A 17652-nucleotide genomic window follows, 5' to 3' on the forward strand; every position below is an offset into this window, starting at 1 on the left:
CATTTCCTGGTCAGTTTAATGTGGAATTATAAAATCTGAATCCGAGTCATTTAAAAAAAGATTGCCACTGTATAGTATCTTCATATATTTAGCTTTCCATTCTTTGTTGTAGGTGGAACTTCATCACAGAGTAGCTCCCCCAGTTCCAGTGCACCTAACTCACCTGCAGGCTCTGCCCACATCCGACCCAGCACTCTGCATGGCCTGGGCCCCAAACTACCTGGACGGCTCCGTCAGGGCCGACGTAAATCAGCAGGGAGTATTCCCCTCTCACCATTAGCTCGCACACCCTCCCCTACTCCTCAGCCTCAGCCAACTTCTCCTCAGCGGTCCCCATCTCCCTTGCTAACTCACACTGTGGGAAACTCCAAAACTTCTCAGGCTTTTCCTACCAAAATGCACTCACCCCCCACTATTGTACGCCATATGGTGCGACCGAAAAGTGCAGAGCCTCCTCGGTCCCCACTCCTGAAGCGAGTCCAATCAGAGGAGAAGCTCTCCCCTTCTTACGCTGGTGACAAAAAACATTTATGCACCCGAAAGCACAGTTTGGAGGTCACCCAAGAGGAGTCTCAAGGGGAGGCCTCGTCTAGAGGAGAGTATAGCCCATCATGCATAGAGGAGAGCACCTGTGAGCCACCCACTATTACTCGGGTGAGGCCTGCTGAGCAGGGTTGCCTAAAGCGGGCTGTCACTCGCAAAGTTGGCCGACAGGAGTCAGTAGAGGAGCTAGATAGGGAGAAGCTGAAAGCCAAAGTGGTGGTGAAGAGGCAGGACTGGGCTGAGAGACGGGAGTCCATGCAAAAACAAGACACCATGCAAGATGTGGAAGGTGCTGCTGCTGAAGAAAAGGAGTGGTGTGTCCTAACGCGTCCAACTGCAAGAACCCAGGTTTCTGAATCTGTATCCTTGGATAAGTCTACAAATGCTACTTTAAAGGATGTCCTATACAAAAAACTAAACCCAAGAGTCTGTGAGAGCATAGCAGAGTCTGTCACCAGTGGGGACTGTGTATCACTTTTAAGTGAAAATATGAGGTCACCATGTCAATCAGAGCGACAAATGTCTTGGTCAATGAAGGAAGGCAATAAACCAGAGAGGTTAGATTTCAAAGCCTCCAACATGGAGTTTGCTAGGAAGAGGCAATCATTTGAGGAGAGAGAGGAATCCTTGTGTCGAATATCCTCTGGTGTTCATGAAAGCATTCATTTCAACACCACCAGATCCAAAAGTCTTCAGCTGGATTCTGCATTGGCGTTAGAACATGTTAAAGGGGGCATGTGCAATATCCATGGCACTTCTGAAACGTTGACTCCTAAGCTTTTTAGTGGGAGAGGGGAGAGTGCTGTAGAAAAACTTCAGATGATCGCTTCTGATGGCCCTATCAGGAAGACCTCCTCAGAGTACAAATTGGAGGGACGGCTTGTTTCGTCTTTAAAGCCCCTCGAGGGCACCTTGGACATTGGTCTGCTTTCTGGACCTCGTGTATCCAAGACTGAAACATGTCTTTCCAAAATGGCAGAAAGTGTCATATCAGCCGAGGATCTATGTGTAAAACCAATTCAAAAGAAAACTACAGAAAAACAGAAAGGTCTACAGACAGGGATGCCTGGGACACTTAACCACAAAGACAGTCTGTATTTAAGCAGTAAAACCATTACAAAAGAAGAGTCAATTTCAAATAAGGACTGTACAATAAATCCAACTTGCAATGAGGCCCTGTACGATAGAAATAAAGTAAATGATGGAATGAAGTTGCAGATTACAACCACTAAAATAGAGTCAATAGACACTAGTGTGAAATCTGAAAGTAGGCTAAAGACAGCTCAGGAGATGAGGGCTGCACGACACAGTGCTCACTTCGCATGTGGGAAGACACCCTCCATCAGGGAAGTCAGCAATGAAGACCAGGAAGATGACATGGAAAATATAGAGGAGACCTCTCCAAAGCAAAATCAAACTCAACAGATACAGCCAGTCCTTACTAAACCCAATGAACCTGACAAGTCTCTTGTGGCGCCTGCTGTTATTGCCAAACTCAACTCTGTCCAGCAAACCCAAGATGCAAATTCTGGCAAAAATAATAGTAGGCTGAGTGAGACACCAACCAGTTTGCCCAGTTCAGCATTGTCTACTGAGAAGGATAGCATAAATAAAGACAAACCAGCCAATACAGACGCTTCAGTGATACAACCAAGCCATCCGTTGAAAGATGTTACAGACAAGGCAGTTGCAACATTAAGCCCAACCTTGGCTGCATCCAAGTCTCTGATAGATAAAAATAATAGGGCTGGCAGCACCAAAGACTTTTCTGACCTCAATCCAGAGCGTCTTCAAGATTTTAAGGGAAGCACATCATCTAGCAGAGTAAAAAGTTTAGACAAAAACATGGAGGCTACAATCAGCGACAGAAATGATTGTACGCCAAACTCAGCCACTGACTCCAGGCAGGCTAAACCAGAGAAGTGCATCAAAGAAACGGCACCCACCCCGCACAGTGTATCTTTAGATTCTTCGGTCACAACATCCATTGTGTCTTCTGTCTCAACACTAGCAGATGCACCTGAGGCCCCTTTTATTAAAAACTTGTTGTCTCCCAAACCTACCCTTCAAAGAAAAGCCTCTTCATCTACCATTGCCGCCCCTCTGAAGACCATGCCTGCTACTGATTCAAAATCCCAGGCCTGTGCAAGCACCACACTACAAATTTCTGGGTTGGCGGAAGTAAAAGCTACCACCATCCAACCTTCACACTCTGATCAGACATGTGCCAAAATTTCAATCTCTGTTGGCTTGGCAAATAAACAAACAGCAAATAATTCAGCTCAACTCTCCAAACAAATCTCAGACAGAAAACAAAATTCCGACGTGTCAAGTGGTAGCAGAGAATTCAATGTGCAAACCCATCAGTCTCAACTTGCTTTGAACAAAAAACAACATGCAGACAAGGGGAATCCGGAGGACGCAAGTGGCCAATACATTTTAACGGTAAATGATCGGCCAGCATCTGGAGACAAAATGGACTTGAGAGATAAAATAGCCCCTAAAAAGGACTTAAAATGCAGTGTGACTGAAAAGATTATCTGTGCCCCTAACCCTAACTCTTCAGGCAAAGCTGAAGGTTCAAAAAACTGTGAAAAGCAAGAAGCCATCTTCAGAAGCCAAGTAAACATGAATATCACATCAAAGGACACAGGTGCAAGCCCACCAAAAACTAGAAGTTGTGACACTTCAACAAAAGACTCAGCGCATGTGCAATCCACAATGAAAACAGAAGAAAAGCATAAATTCAAGAGTGTTCTTGACAAAAACACCCAGAAGGTTGAGAAGCAAGTTATGGACATGTCCACGACAGAGACAAGTCCAGCACAGACTGCAATAAAACAGGTGCCCGGCACTGCCATATTGAAACAAACACCTTTGAGTTTCAAAAACAAGCCCAGAGTAGACTCTCCGCTTGTTACACAATCTATTGGGAAGGCTCTTGAAGATAAGGGGAAGCAGGAAAACAGAGCACTGCTACAGCCCATTGTTAAGGACAGCATAGTGAATCCAAAGGAGCTAAGAGAGTCAGTCTTGTCTACACCTAAATCCCAGCCTCAGAAAGAGACCCGCATTGGATCTCAAGGTGGATCCGTGCCAGTGTTGCCAGTACCAGCTGTTAAAATACACGTGTCTAGTGGGCTTCCTCCTGGTAAGAGCAGTGCTGCTGTAGTTGAAACACTCGGACCTTCCTCAAAGGAACAAGTAAAGTCCAGAATTGACGTTTCAAGATCAGAATCTCTCAAGGGCTCCAGCACAAGTGAAACCGTAGGGAAGACTACGACTGCTATATCTAGTGCTGACCCGAAACATGTCGCCGGTGAGTCAAAGGTGTCTGACAAACAGATTTTATCCAACCGAAAAGAGCAAGTAGAAAAGAAGAGAAAGGAACTTACACAAGATGCATCGTCAGCACCCAAAACTCACCGTAAAGACTCATCAAGAGGCATTCCTTTGGTGAAGGATAGTACTACTCTTGAAAAAGATTCAGTCCGTTCTAAACAAACAAAGGATCCGCTACGTGGTTTAACTTGTAAAAAGTGATGTATTGTAGTTGCCAACCGTATTACATTTTAAAAAGACTTCATTTTTGTCTATATGTAATAACTTTAAGCCTTCCTATCTGAGGACCGGTGAAGCTGTTACTTTGGGTTTTCATGAGAAACCAGAGAAATTAATTTGTTTGTTTGTTTTGTGATCTATAATGCTTTGTTAATATTATGTCTAAAAAGGTGTAGTCTAAATGTCAACATGTTTTGCTGCTGATTTGTGGTCACGTTTTAGATCTCGCAAAAGCGCCAAAAGTAGACATTGTTTTGTGTTGCGTGTGATGTAACGAGTGGCGTGTGCAATAACTGTGGAGACGGAGTGTAGATGCCTTTTTTAAGGCTTAAATGAACTGTGCCAATTATGGAGTATAATTATACCAAACAAAAAGCACCTCAAATTTAGAGCTGAAGGTGTATGTTAACTGACTGTGTATTTAAAAAAAACAAAAAAAACAAAAAAAAAACAGCTTCTCAGTCATTCAAGCTAGAGTTATGTATTTTGATGCATTTAAAAACCACAAGGAAAGTATATGTAGCAATGGTGCTATTAATATGGCTTACACTCTGCAAGTAGAACAGATCACTACAATTTATTTTGTTTTTTGTCTGAACCTCTTTTCTTTTCTTTTTTCTTTTTTTTTGACCTTATCAGCAAAGTTTTGTTTTGGGTAGTGGTGCACAGATGGAATGCACTTTGTCCTGTGCTTCTCACCTGGAACTATTTTATATTGGAATCATCTTATGGTTCTGGAATCGTAGTGGAAGGGGCCTTAGAGTTTTTTGGGGGAATATGACTTGCTGTTCTTAGCAGGTCATGGCAAAATTCACATTCCTTTCCCATGCATTTCTACGGATTAATTTTTATGCAATATATTGTAAATACGGCAGCATTAATTGTACAGAGGGACTGGTTAAAAATGAGTGTTGTATGTTTTATATGTATATATTTTGCTATGTCATATGTTTGTATACTGTATATGTTTCAATGTTAGTCGCTAGTGATGTCATCTGCTCAGTAATTGCGCTGATATAGAGTCTAAACTAGCAGAATAATCATAGTCTCACTCTGAAATGAAGTGTACTTGAAGTTTCACTGAGGTATGTAGGGGTTAACCACATGCATTTTCAGATATGTATTTTAAGTGATGCAGCAGAGTTGTTCTCTAAATGTTCGTACTTGATGCCGCTTGAAATCATGCATTTACGTTAAAACGGGGACAAGGCAAATGTAGAACATTATATAAAAAGCAAGTTTCAAGGATTACCCTCATAATTAAGGTTTGCTACTATGTAGATTATATACAATCTGTTTTCTTTCTCCTTTTTCTTCTTTTTTTTCAAAAAAAGAAAAATATCAAGCTTTTAGGGCTAATGTTTCCCATTTGGCATACAAGAACACGATGTACTTCTGGTTTGGTTAAAGGGGCTTATACAGGGTTGTGCTTTAGCAACATGGCATTGTGATATGCCAGGGCTTGTGGTAAAAGACAGTTTGCTCATTCTCCATGTCCAATCCGTTTCTAACATATTCATCTGCAAAGTACAACACTTATAAATGGTGATTATGTAATACTGTGCTAAATGCATTTGTGCTATTAACATCTCTAGTCATGCAGGAGGACTGATAAGTGCTTTTACTGCAGTTTTTTTACCTTCGAGACCTTTCAAAGCCCTTTCATTTTTTTCTCGTTCCCAAACAGTTAAAAGCATATTTGTCATTAGTTACGCTTGATTTGATCGTTAGGCATTTGCATAGTGACCACTGAAGGTTAGCATCAGAACAGGAGTGGGGGAATCGTCGTGTCTTTTGATATTTGGTCTTAACTTAAACCTGCTATAGCTCTACTGGTAGGGTATACATCGCATACCAACTTAAAGCAAAGGAACTTTATATCTAGGTTCATTTCAGTATACTTATAATGTGAAACATCTAGGCTATATTACAGTATGATATTGAAGTATTTGCAATTAATGTTTTATGTAAACTGAGCATATGAGCTGGACACACAAATGTGCATAATTACCTAAATAACAGAATACACCATATAAGAAGTAGCAAATTTGAAGTCGATTGTATAGATTTTAAACCATATTAGCACACAAGTTTCTGTTCCTCGCAGACTTCACAAATGTAGTGTAGGAGGTCTGAAGAGATACAAGGCACCTTAAGATAAAAAAACACACTTATTGGGATTTTGAGGACAACATATTAACTTTAATGATAACATGAATGTTTTATAGGACATATGCATTGTCTGTTCTCAAATATCAATAATTTTGCCATGAATTAACCCCAGACATTTATTGTGTTGGTATTTCTTTACTTCATCCCCCTTCCCTTTCTGACAATTAATGTTTAAATCCTTAAAGAAGCACATTAAATGCTTGTTTACAACTACTTCATGGATGTATATTTTGTACATTTGTGTTATTTGCCAAATTAATGTGCTTCGTCACAGGCAGTTACGCTGTGATCGACGTGTGTGTGTGTGTGTGTGTGTGTGTGTGTGTGTGTGTGTGTGTGTGTGTGTGTGTGTGTGTGTGTGTGTGTGTGTGTTCCTCTTAGCAGACACTTGCTGTTGAAGAACGTCTGTGTGGTAGCCTAATTGTTTGTTGTCTTTCCAGTTCAGTATGTTCTTGCTTGTTTCCTGCCGTTTTCTTTCCTCTCTCTATGTGTGGAAACAGTGTTTATGTAGATGACCCTGTTTATCATTGTCTTTTAGGATCTGTGCAATAAGAGATGTGGTTTTGAGTTTTGTACATCACCCACAGAAAGCTCTATGGATGTCATAGATGTTGTATACCATAGAAATATTTATACTTCTAAAGTTGTATAATACTGAAAATAAAAAGGCATGTCAAAATTACGTTTTGTTGTATTCCATTGTCCTTTTGCTTTAAAATGACTTTAAAAAAGTCTCAAACAGAATAATCGAGGACGTAGTTGACATTAGTCCTGTATATATTTAAAAAGTACATGTAATAAAACATTTTTTAAGGATTTGATAATGTTGATAGCCAACTTTGATCTCTAACTTAAAGAAAAAAATAATACATTTGAGTAGTCTGCATTTACAAACAAAACTGAATTTACAGCTGTGTGTATCTCGAATAATTTCTTATTCTCTTGACAAAGCAGAAAACCGCAAATGCAATTATAATCACAATTAGAATTATAATAAATGCAAGTACACCAGCAGGAAATTCACACTGAAGTTTAGCATCAATAATCCTTGTTCCTGTAGCATTACAAACAGTCTCCATTAAGTGTTTTACTTTGATTGTGTTTTTCTTAACCCAGTTGATGAACTGAAAGTTGCTGCAGTTGCATACTATGGGATTGTAGCTCAGATCAACAGTACTTCCTTTTCCCAGATTCGTAAGACTCTCAACATCCACTGTCACAATGGCGTTTCTGGCAAAGTTAAGTTGGATAGAAAATGCAGAGTAAAATCCAGAGGTGCTCAGTTTGACGAGCTTGTTTTCACTCAGGTCTACTTGCCTGAGACTTGTGAGACCTTTAAACAGGTTCTCTCCAAAGGCAGTTATTTTACATGAAGATAGAATGAGGGTTTCCAAAAGAGAGACATGTTTGAAGAGCTCTGTCTGGGAGAGAACCTCTCCTTCAATGGGGTTCCCTCTCAAATTGAGGAGCTGCAAGGTGTTCAAGCCTTTGAAGATGTGCGTATTAGTCAGATTTGTATTTGACCAGGAAAGATTTAGAGTTCGGAGATGCTGTAGATTGCTGAATGGTGAGCTGTCGTTCAGAGTGTAGAGCGAATGGCTGAAGTCCAAGTGCTCCAGCTGTGGAGTCGCACTGAAAGGCTGTGAACTCCAGAGCATTGGTAAGCTATAGCTGAGATTGAGGAGCTTCAGTTTACCCAGACCAAACAGCTGGTCGTTACAACAAGGTCCTCTGTGGTTTACTAAACTAAGACTGAGATCCAGCTCCTCTAGGAATCTGAGACTCTCCAAGCATCTATTGCTGAATTTGAGTTGTTTTGAATTCCCGCTCACGGACAAGTGCGTAAGCATGGGAAAGCTGCTGGTACTGATGTGGCAGACATCTGAAAATCTGTTCTCATCTAGTACCAGATGGGTCAAGGTGGACAGGCCAGTCATGTTAAAGGGCAATGAATCCAGGTGGGCTCTGGTAAGGTCAAGCTTTTTAAGCCCTTCAAGGCATTGAAACGTGGAATTATTTAGGTCTAAGAAATGGTGAAGCTGAAAATCGAGGTCAGTAACGAGGATCTTGCAAAAAGATTGTAAGGCAGCTGATGGAATGTACACATTTGGATGGGTTTCATACATTCCCAGCTTCAGTCTGTTGGTTTTAATACCTTCAAGCCCTTTAAGTAGGGAGGAGAAGTCAATTTTGTTGAAGCAGCCACTGAAATCAAGACTGCTCAAGTTGAGCGACTGAAAAGCACCTGGTTGTATATAGACAAAATCGTTTCCTTTGAAGCTGATGCTCAACCCGACCACATTGTGGATTGGTTCTAAGTCAGTCATAGTTATCCGTTCAATAGAGTTCATATCCAGCTGAAGGCTGTTTAATTTGTGCCAGTGGAAACTGCTTAGCCCATCCAATGAGCGAATGTCACTTCCCCCAAGGTCCAGAACCTCCAAATATGCAAGATTATCTGATGGGATGTCTGATAGGCTTTTGATATTTGACTGAACTAAGCTGAGATATTTCAATGCTAATGGTCCAGAAAAAGCTCTACTTGCGATGAACACAAGGGGGTTTCCGATTAGGATTAGGACTTCCAAGTCAGGCTGGTGTTTAAAAATGTCTTCATACATGAAAGTGATGCCACACCTGAAAGTTATAAGATTTGCGTGTCAGAAGAAGAAACATTAGATTGTCTGATACACGGTTTTACAAACTAAACTTAAAAGAAAACTTCGCTCACCTTGTCAGGTCTAACGAATGCAAGTTATTTAGCCTCTGAAAAGTGAAGTTGTATAGGGCGGGCAGGTAGTTGAAGCTAAATTTCAAAATTTGGACAGAATTTGGTACCTCATCTGGAATTAATCCTAGGTCCATATCACTACAGTCATAGCCATTAGTGATCTAAAAAGAAAGTATGAGTGTTACATTAAACAGTAAAATGTAAAATAAAACTTGACATTAACAGTATATTCATTCATGCTTCATTTTTGTCCATCATGTTGAAAATAATGCAAAATAAACAACCATAAATATACCTGTTGACACTGTCTCCTAGCCCATGGTGTTGCTTCAGTATAGGCTAAATAGTGAAACAGAATAGTGTAACATAACATGTAGAAAACTAAATTCCTCCCCATGGTGTATAGGGCAGAAGAGAACAATGTCTCCTCTTCAATTAATTATATAGATAAAATAGAGGAACTATTGTAAAACAATCGTTCCCTTCGTTAATAACTTCCTATATTCAGCAAACTTCCTATTCTGACGCCGTCATACTCAGATTCTAGTTCCTCAAACGTTGTTGCAGGGGATAAATTCGGCTGGCGTCCAGGCTACAAATGGCCATCTAAACAAAGGGTTTCTTTATGGTTAACAGAATTTCATTGTACAGAAAGTACAGAAAGAACAAATCCATTCTCACTCATTTGGGGATTTATATATATGTATGGCTAAATAGATCAGAACATTTTTTTTTTTAGGTCAGCTGATCCTCACCAGACTGTTTTGTTTTATTAATAGAGTGTATACTTTTTTTGTGATTTACCTGAAAAAAGGAAGTGAAAAGTGACAACATGCTCCATATGTGAGTCACATTGTAACATGACCAAATGACAGCTTAAAATGTTATTTTGATTTAATTAAAATCAAATTAAAACCACAGCTTAAAATTAGTTTGATTTAATCAACATCAAAAAAAAAAAAAAAAAAAAAAAAAAAAAAAAAAAAAAAAAACTAAGATTATAACTAAAATATTTGATTGTGAAACTTTGTCAATAAAGTACAATTATTAGCTTTTTAAAGGGGTGGTTCTATGTTTTGTTTTTTGTTTTTTTGTTTTTTTTCTAGGCTTGGTTGTTTATGCAGTATAACATGTCTTAATACTTCTTAATACGTCTCCACTGTCTTTTGAACGGCTTGATTGATTCCTGCTTCTATGAAGCGCAGGTCTGGACTGGGGGGCTAAAATTCGGCCCAGGAGTTCCCCATGAATGTTTTTTGCTGGGGTTAGGGCCTTAAATTCGAATAAATAAATAAAACTAGGACAGGGACAAATAATGATACATATTATCGAATTTACTGCAAACAAACTAAACTTTTGTCACACATAAATGCACTTGACAGTAAAGCACTGATGATTTTGAGCTAAGATGCAGTAAAGTAAATTTACTGCTTTTAAATGCTGTCAGCATTTACTCAATCTCATGTCCTTCCAAACCTGTATGACTTTCTTCCGTGAAACACAAAAGAAGATGTTTTGAAGAATGTTGGCAACCAAGCCATTTCGGTTAGGCTACCATTTGAATATCGTATGGGAAAAAAACAAGACTCAAATAATTTTATTTTATGTTACACAGAAATAAATTAATTTAGGTTTGGAATGACATTAGGGTGAATAAACTATTACATTTTTTTGGGTTGAACCCCTTAAAAACAATCATATTTTCAAGAGTTAACATCTAAATTATGTAAGACACTGATATCTATCTTTCATGAGGTTCTCATTGAAGTAACATTTAGTTATATTTTACTATGTCTATTAAAAAAAGTTCATAAAACATTTAAAGAGAAAAAAAACTTTGTCCTTAATTCATCCTGGCTTTAAAGCTGTTTTATTGACTGTAGTTTAGTTTCATTTAACTGTAAGATCATGGTAGTCACGGGTAAAACCATGCTCCTCATTACCATGGCTATAGGGTTTCTAAAATATATAATAAACTATTATATTTGTAATTGAAAGAAATTGTAAGCACCTGTAGAAAATACGAAAACAGCCTCTATAAAAGGGATTTATATTCTGCAATATTAATTTAAGTAATAATAATAATAGCAACATTTTTAATAAATACATTTCTTCCAAAACATTATATTTCTTCACTGTTGGCTGCAAGTTAAATTGTGGTTGTGCTAACGTTTGTAGTTGTGTGTATTGCCGTTTTCCACTTTACCTTATCATGTGTTTATTTAAATGTTAGCGGTTGTTTTTTCAGCTGATTCACCACAGAACCTGTAATGTTCCCATATCACACGATTGTATAAAATTTAATTCGTAGTCAAAGTGCCATTCATAGAGCAGCATAAACGCTGCGTACATTCATCAGTGGCTGCGCTGTGCGGATATTCGCCTTTTGCAGTTCCATACGCTCAAATAAAAAAATAGAAAAGTGCCTAATATGGAGGGGGAGGTCTCTCTCGCTTTGGCCTGTCAATTCAGAAGACAAACCAATGGGCCGCTGTCGCTGCATGATGGTAGCCTAGCATGAAGGGCCAGTCAGTGGCAACAAATAAAAATAAATAACTTATCGACCCCAAAGTGCGTCAGCCCACCGGGAAAATGCCCGGTATGCCAGATTACCAGTCCAGCCCTGATGAAGCCCATCCCTCAGAAAAACGCAATGGTCTTAGATTGTTAGATGGCCAAATGTAGTTTCATGTATTTTTATTGGCTGAAGTGCCAAGCACAGGTTGTCTGGAAACGCCACGCCCCTTACATTATCAGAAAGAAGTCACATCTGCGGTGACTAGCCGGGGTTTATGATGTCACCAACCCAGAAAGAAGCTTGTTGTAGTCCATACCGGCCGTTTTTGTAGGCAATAAACTGCCATAACTTTAAAAGACAATATCTTCGTTTGCATTAAACTTTCAGCGCTGTAACTTTGCAGATACTGTTTATGCTCAAGCAGCAACATTACACACTAACTAAAGTTTGAAAAAGTGAAATCGCATGCAATCGCCCCTTTAAAATAAAATAGTGGCATGTTCAAATCATTAATAATACTAATTTTTGAGTTTGACCACAAACACCACAAAACACTATCTGCTTGTTAAGTCATGACGTAAGGAACGCCGTTTCTGTGTCCTAGCCTTAACTCATTTCACTTGAGAATGGCATGGACGGCTGTTTATGAGCGCTATTTATTCAGATTAAACATGATTTTTTTTTAATATTTACAGTCTACACAATAGTCTCTATGCTCTCACAGTGTCACAGATATAAAAGACGAATTACTGTCTGGCCATCTGGAAATTTGGTATGGAGATAAAGGTTATGATTATAATTTTTTTTTGTAGTATTACACCACAATGTGTGTGTATATTAGCAGCGTTTTTGTTTTTTGTCTTGTGGTATGACCGGAAGTGATTGCACGTGACATCAGGTTTTAATATAACCGAATGCAGTATCAGTCATTATTTAACTTTTTATCATGTTTCTCAACGCAGCTTTACAACACACCCCACCTGCGCAACTGTAATTTAAACCTGCATGGCTTGTGTCTTCTGCTGTTTAGATCAGCATTAAAGATCTCTCTAAAATGTTAAATAGGGTGATATCAGGTAAAATGGGCCATCAGGTAAAATGGGCAGTTTAAGGTTTGGGGGTCCTAGCCATAGATATCCATAATAAAGGCTAGATGTCTTACGGCGGAGTCACCATCGTCATCACCGGCGGCCATCTTGTCACAGGCAAGCTTTCTGTCGGGCTCTGTGAAACCTGATGTAAGATGAGTGATCTGTACGAACATAAATACTCTTATCTCGCTGAAATCTTGACGGATTTACAAATGGTTTGGTTTCTTACAAACGTTATTAACATGGCTACAACATCTGGATGCTTTAACATGTCAAGATTGCAGCTTTTCGTTTTGATAAACAAATTAATCGTGCAGCTTGTGTATCACTTACGTGCACGTTATCAAGGGGGCTGAGACCACAATCGAGCTGTTCAATTATATAGGTTTTATTGACACCAATAACGATTTTATGACAACCAATCTTTTGTCTAGTTAAAATAAACTTAGTTTGCATGTTTGTTTTTTTGTTTTAATTTAATTTTTAAATACAAATGATTTTATTATAATAGTGATATTCTTATTATAAAACTATATATATAGCTATAGCTAGCTCTGGAATTTTTGTTAGAGCTGTATAGGCTGTGTGTGTGTGTGTGTGTGTGTCCGTGTGTGTGTGTGTCCGTGTGTGTGTCCGTGTGTGTGTGTGTGTGTGTGTGTCCGTGTGTCCGCGTGTCCGCGTGTCCCCGTGTCCGCGTGTCTCCGTGTCTCCGTGTCCGTGTCCGTGTCCACAAAGATGGCAATATCCGAAATCCTTGTCCTTGTGGGGACATTTTTAGGTCCCGATGAGGAAAACATCCTATAAATAACACAGAAGGAGTTTTTTTGAGAAAGTAAAAATGCAGAATGTTTCCTGTGATGGGTAGGTTTAGGGGCAGGGGCAGTGTAAGGGGATAGGATGTACAGTTTGTACAGTATGAAATCCATTACGCCTATGGAAAGTCCCCATAAAACATGGAAACGTGTGGGTGTGTGTATAATTTTGCATATTGCCATTCGGTACACAGTTTTAGTAGCCTATATATTAATTTAATATAAATACCTTTTTTATTGCACCTAGCCTATCTGTTCTGTTCAATGTTAATTTCATATTGAAGTCCATGGTTATAATTATTCATAAGTATGTAGTGTCATAACTACATCTCTGACGTTTATAACAAATGAAACAGTTTGAAAATCGGTGTAAAAATGAGCAAGTTATGGCTATTTAAAAGTACATGCACCCTTAAAACACAATGTTATGAGTGAGCGAGCTGCCTGTGACAAGATGGCCGCCAGTTGCGGACGGCGACCATAATTGCCCAACAGGGCGCACGAGACATCTAGCCTTTATTATGTATATCTATGGTCTGTAGTGACTGGGCTACATATATTAAGAAATTTAATTAGCTCAATAGGGAATTATGGGGATTAATATTTAATTATTTATTATTAATCATAACTGGTTATGATCAAACAATAAATCTTCAAATCACCCAATAGGACATACCTAACCTAGGTATTTAAGCAATATAAATTTGGTTAACCACAATGGATTGCAATTAACGAATCTATATTAAATCATTACAGAATAACCTTTAAAGAATTAATTCAAAACTCATCTGATCCATTCTTTTAACGAACGATCAGTACAATCTCTTATCAACTCTCAAAGCTTTTATTCTTTCTACCAAATCTCTGGGAAGGTTACTCTTCTGGCCACAAAGTAAACTTTCCGAGCTATTGGGATATTAGTTAGAAGTATTCAAAGATACTCATGAGAGCTGTAGCTAGATCTGAACATTAAAGTGACTTATGTCTTGAGAGCAGTAACAATGACAATTTAACATGGATACAATGGTTTTAATAATTGATACTACGAATACATACGACTAGATAAAGAATACATGTATATACAGAATAACGACAGCTAACGAAATAGAAAAGGAGAAAGAAGAGAAAGGAAGGGTTCAGAATGGCATTTCACAAACATTACTACAGAGAGCCAGCAAAGAACAATATCACCTTAAACAGGGTTACTAGTCTTAAACGCATCTACATTTCGATGGAATTTATACTTGCATGGGTTGCTTTGTGTTGAGTATAAAAGAATGTGTGTGAGTCCTCTCAAGAGTGTTCTGTGAGCTGGAGCGCTCTCTCTCAGTTCGTCCAAGTAATCGGGTCTCCGATCAGCGGGAAGTTTGAAGGTAGTTTGAAAGTGAATGATGCCTAAAGGAGAGGAAGGTTTCCTTCGAAGTTATGGAAGTTCCTTGACCGTTGAGATGTTGTTCAGTACCTGTCCACCTTTGTCCAAGGACTGAGTAGCGGAGCACACTGACTTCAAAGGAAACAACCACTCTGACTTCACCTCTTAATGTGGCTCTTAATGTTGCTTGCTTCACGGCAAGAGGTGAGCCGGCTTCAGAGGATGGGAGGAAAGGTCCGAGGACGAGTAGAGAAGAGCCAAAGAAATGTTTCCATTTGTCTTTTAAGACAATTAATCCACACCCCTTCTGGGTTAGTTTACCTAATCCAGAGGGTGAATTCTGAGCAGGAAAAATTCTCTTTGTCTCTGTTTACGACCTACTTTGCATGTTTTATCAGGTGTCGTAAAGGGTGTCGATTTTATACAGTTTTACTCCCAAGTTTTCTAAACGTATTAATGAGACATTTCATAATCCTATTCTGTGCATCGTTGATTAAGACAAAGAGAGAGGAATATTTAGGTATCAAACACGTTATGGCTGGGAGATATTAAAGCAGAGATACATTCTTACACAGGAATACAAGCATTTAAAATGAACTTACATTGTTTATACATCATGACTATGTTGGTATGACATAGGGAGCATACATACACACAATGATACCTCATATACAGTCTGGAATAGTTTTAATTAAAGCTTCATAAGGAAATTCAGTGTGTGTGTATTGGGAAGAGTCTTGGGCGTCTCTCTGTCTGAGAGAATGTGAGGGGGGAACAGGGTTCAAGTCATGTGACCAGATAGCAATCTGATTGAAGTTGTCACAGTTTTCCAAAGATGCTGCCTGTCTCATTTCGACTGGGTCATAAACTGTCGAAGGTGTCAACTTCTCCAGACTCATTGGCATCGGGCCCCTAATTTATATGTGGCTAAAAGCTATGCACCCTAAACATCAGAATTGACTCATCTTTGATCCTGATGAGAGAGACTCCAGACGCTACAGTCCCCCTTTTCATCTGACGACGTCCGGGTGACATCGTCGGATGACAATTATCATTTTGGTCGGATGGCAGGTGGATCATGATGGTCAAGTGGCAGGTGGTTTCTAATTGTTCTCAGCCTCAGGCAGAGAGTCCATATCAATGAGGGGTGGCGTGGTCTCTGTCTTGGTACCTCTTTTCTGTGGGTTTTGTTTGAAACCTAGGGGGAGAGGGACCTTGTTCTTGGTCATGGACTCTCATCTCGTGGACCCTCTTGAATAAAATGAAGGCCAGGCCCAGTGTTAGGGTATGTGTGAGTGTGGCCTAGTGCTGTATAGGAGGCGCTTTTTTGGCGATGGTCCACGCTTGGTCAGGATGGGCAGCCTGGACAGTGCCATGGGGCCGTGTCGATGGGAGTAATGTCGATTAGCTGGGACCCCCTTTTCTCACTCTCCAGCTCCAGTTCTGGGTCTAGAGTGAAGTTGTGATTTTTGAAGAAGGATGGGATTTACAGCTCTGACAAGTTCTCTTCACTAGGGTGATGATACACTGCCGGATCATTGAGGTGGAGGATGGCACCTTGTGGTACCTGACTCCACCTACTCTAGTAGTCTAGGGCAGGTTGATGCTGGTCGTATTGTCATGCTGATCGTAAGTCAGGGTGGCCGTACAAGTGGGAGTGTTGGCGAGCCACTGGTCACCCACAAGCTCAGCTCGAGTTTCAATGACTTGGGTGCGAGATGTGGCCTTGGAAGTGTTGATGAGCCACCGGTCACCCACGATCTCAGCTCGAGTTTCAGTGACTTGGGTGCGAGACGTGGCCTTGGCAGGGCCGCGAGTGTCGTTTCTTATGGGCTGCAACCTGCAGATTACTTCAGAAAGTACACATGTGCAGGTTTTGGGGCCTGGTATGGCACTTTCCGGTCACACTATGCTTTTCAGCCTTCAGCGCTCTTTTGAGGCAGTTGCTGCGAAGGTTGTCTCCCGGTGCCGGTGTCGAGGTACCGGTAGGTGGTGTAGGCTGTGACAAGGCTGGAGTATCCCGTTTGTTGCAGCCGGGCAGCAGCAGTGTTATTTGTCACCCAGTCATTAGTTCAAAAGGTGATGCATGAAGTGATTCATGCTAGGTGGCCCTGATGGCCATGAGCACCAAAGAAAGTTTCATATCCCAGCCTTTCTGATTGCAAACACATACCTTCTCAGCCTGTTGACCACAGTTCGACTTGTTCGTTCCACTTGGCTGGATAAGATGGGCAGTTGAGCTGGTACTCCCAGGAGTTTCCAAACCTGTTGCACATTCTCAGCTGTAAAGTGAGTGCCTCTGTCCAAGTTCACTTTAAGTGGCAGTCCGAAACTGGGGAAGATGAGGTTCATCAGAAGGTGCGCCGTGGTCTGGGCAGTGCCGTTCGGTGCAGGAAGACACTACCCACTTGGTGACCTGGCACACATGAGGGAGTATTTGTTGCCCCTCGTCGATCTGGGCAGAGGTTATATCCAGTCTCATTGGAGGTCTGACCAAGGAAATGTGACTCCTCTGCGTTACAGTTGGGCTCTATGGTTTGGGTTTGCTGGTTGGAATTGGCAGCAAACAAAGCACTTTCTGACATATTCTACCACGTCTTGCTGCATGCCATGCACTATGCCAATTGTTTTAGTGTCTTGTAAGTGGCTTTGGTACTGTGGAGTCCAGCACATGGTGCATCGTGGGCATACATTAGCATGACCCCCCAATGTGGCACCACAAGGCTTTGCGCTGTGATGTCATCAGGGGCATACCCCAGAATGTTGTTTCACACAAGCAGCATGTGTTTGACAGGGAATTCAGACGCAGTGCTAGGGTGGTCGGAGGGGTCTGAGAGGTGGTGTAGCATAGC

The 17652-nt window shown here is 40.4% G+C and overlaps 2 protein-coding genes across 14 annotated transcripts in view; one reads left to right on the plus strand and one right to left on the minus strand.

Moving 5' to 3' along the window:
• Nucleotides 1-6958, plus strand: part of mast4 (microtubule associated serine/threonine kinase family member 4) — a 212207-nt gene extending 205249 nt beyond the window's left edge. For all 13 annotated transcript variants that reach the window (XM_067437898.1, XM_067437902.1, XM_067437899.1 and 10 more), the window contains one exon: nt 113-6958. In XM_067437898.1, the coding sequence (XP_067293999.1) occupies nt 113-4086 (3974 nt within the window). In that variant the 3' untranslated portion in view covers nt 4087-6958. The remainder of the gene's footprint in view (nt 1-112) is intronic.
• On the minus strand, nt 4707-9420 carry cd180 (CD180 molecule). Its single transcript, XM_067437912.1, has 3 exons — nt 9303-9420; nt 9008-9168; nt 4707-8913 (listed from the first exon to the last, which is right to left on the minus strand). Exons 1-3 carry the CDS (start codon nt 9402-9404, stop codon nt 7182-7184), a joined length of 1995 nt encoding a protein of 664 aa, XP_067294013.1. The 5' UTR covers nt 9405-9420; the 3' UTR covers nt 4707-7181.
• Between the last annotated feature and the right edge of the window lie 8232 nt (nt 9421-17652).

This window comes from Pseudorasbora parva, chromosome 3 (assembly GCF_024679245.1).
Source record: "Pseudorasbora parva isolate DD20220531a chromosome 3, ASM2467924v1, whole genome shotgun sequence".
Taxonomy (NCBI): domain Eukaryota; kingdom Metazoa; phylum Chordata; class Actinopteri; order Cypriniformes; family Gobionidae; genus Pseudorasbora; species Pseudorasbora parva.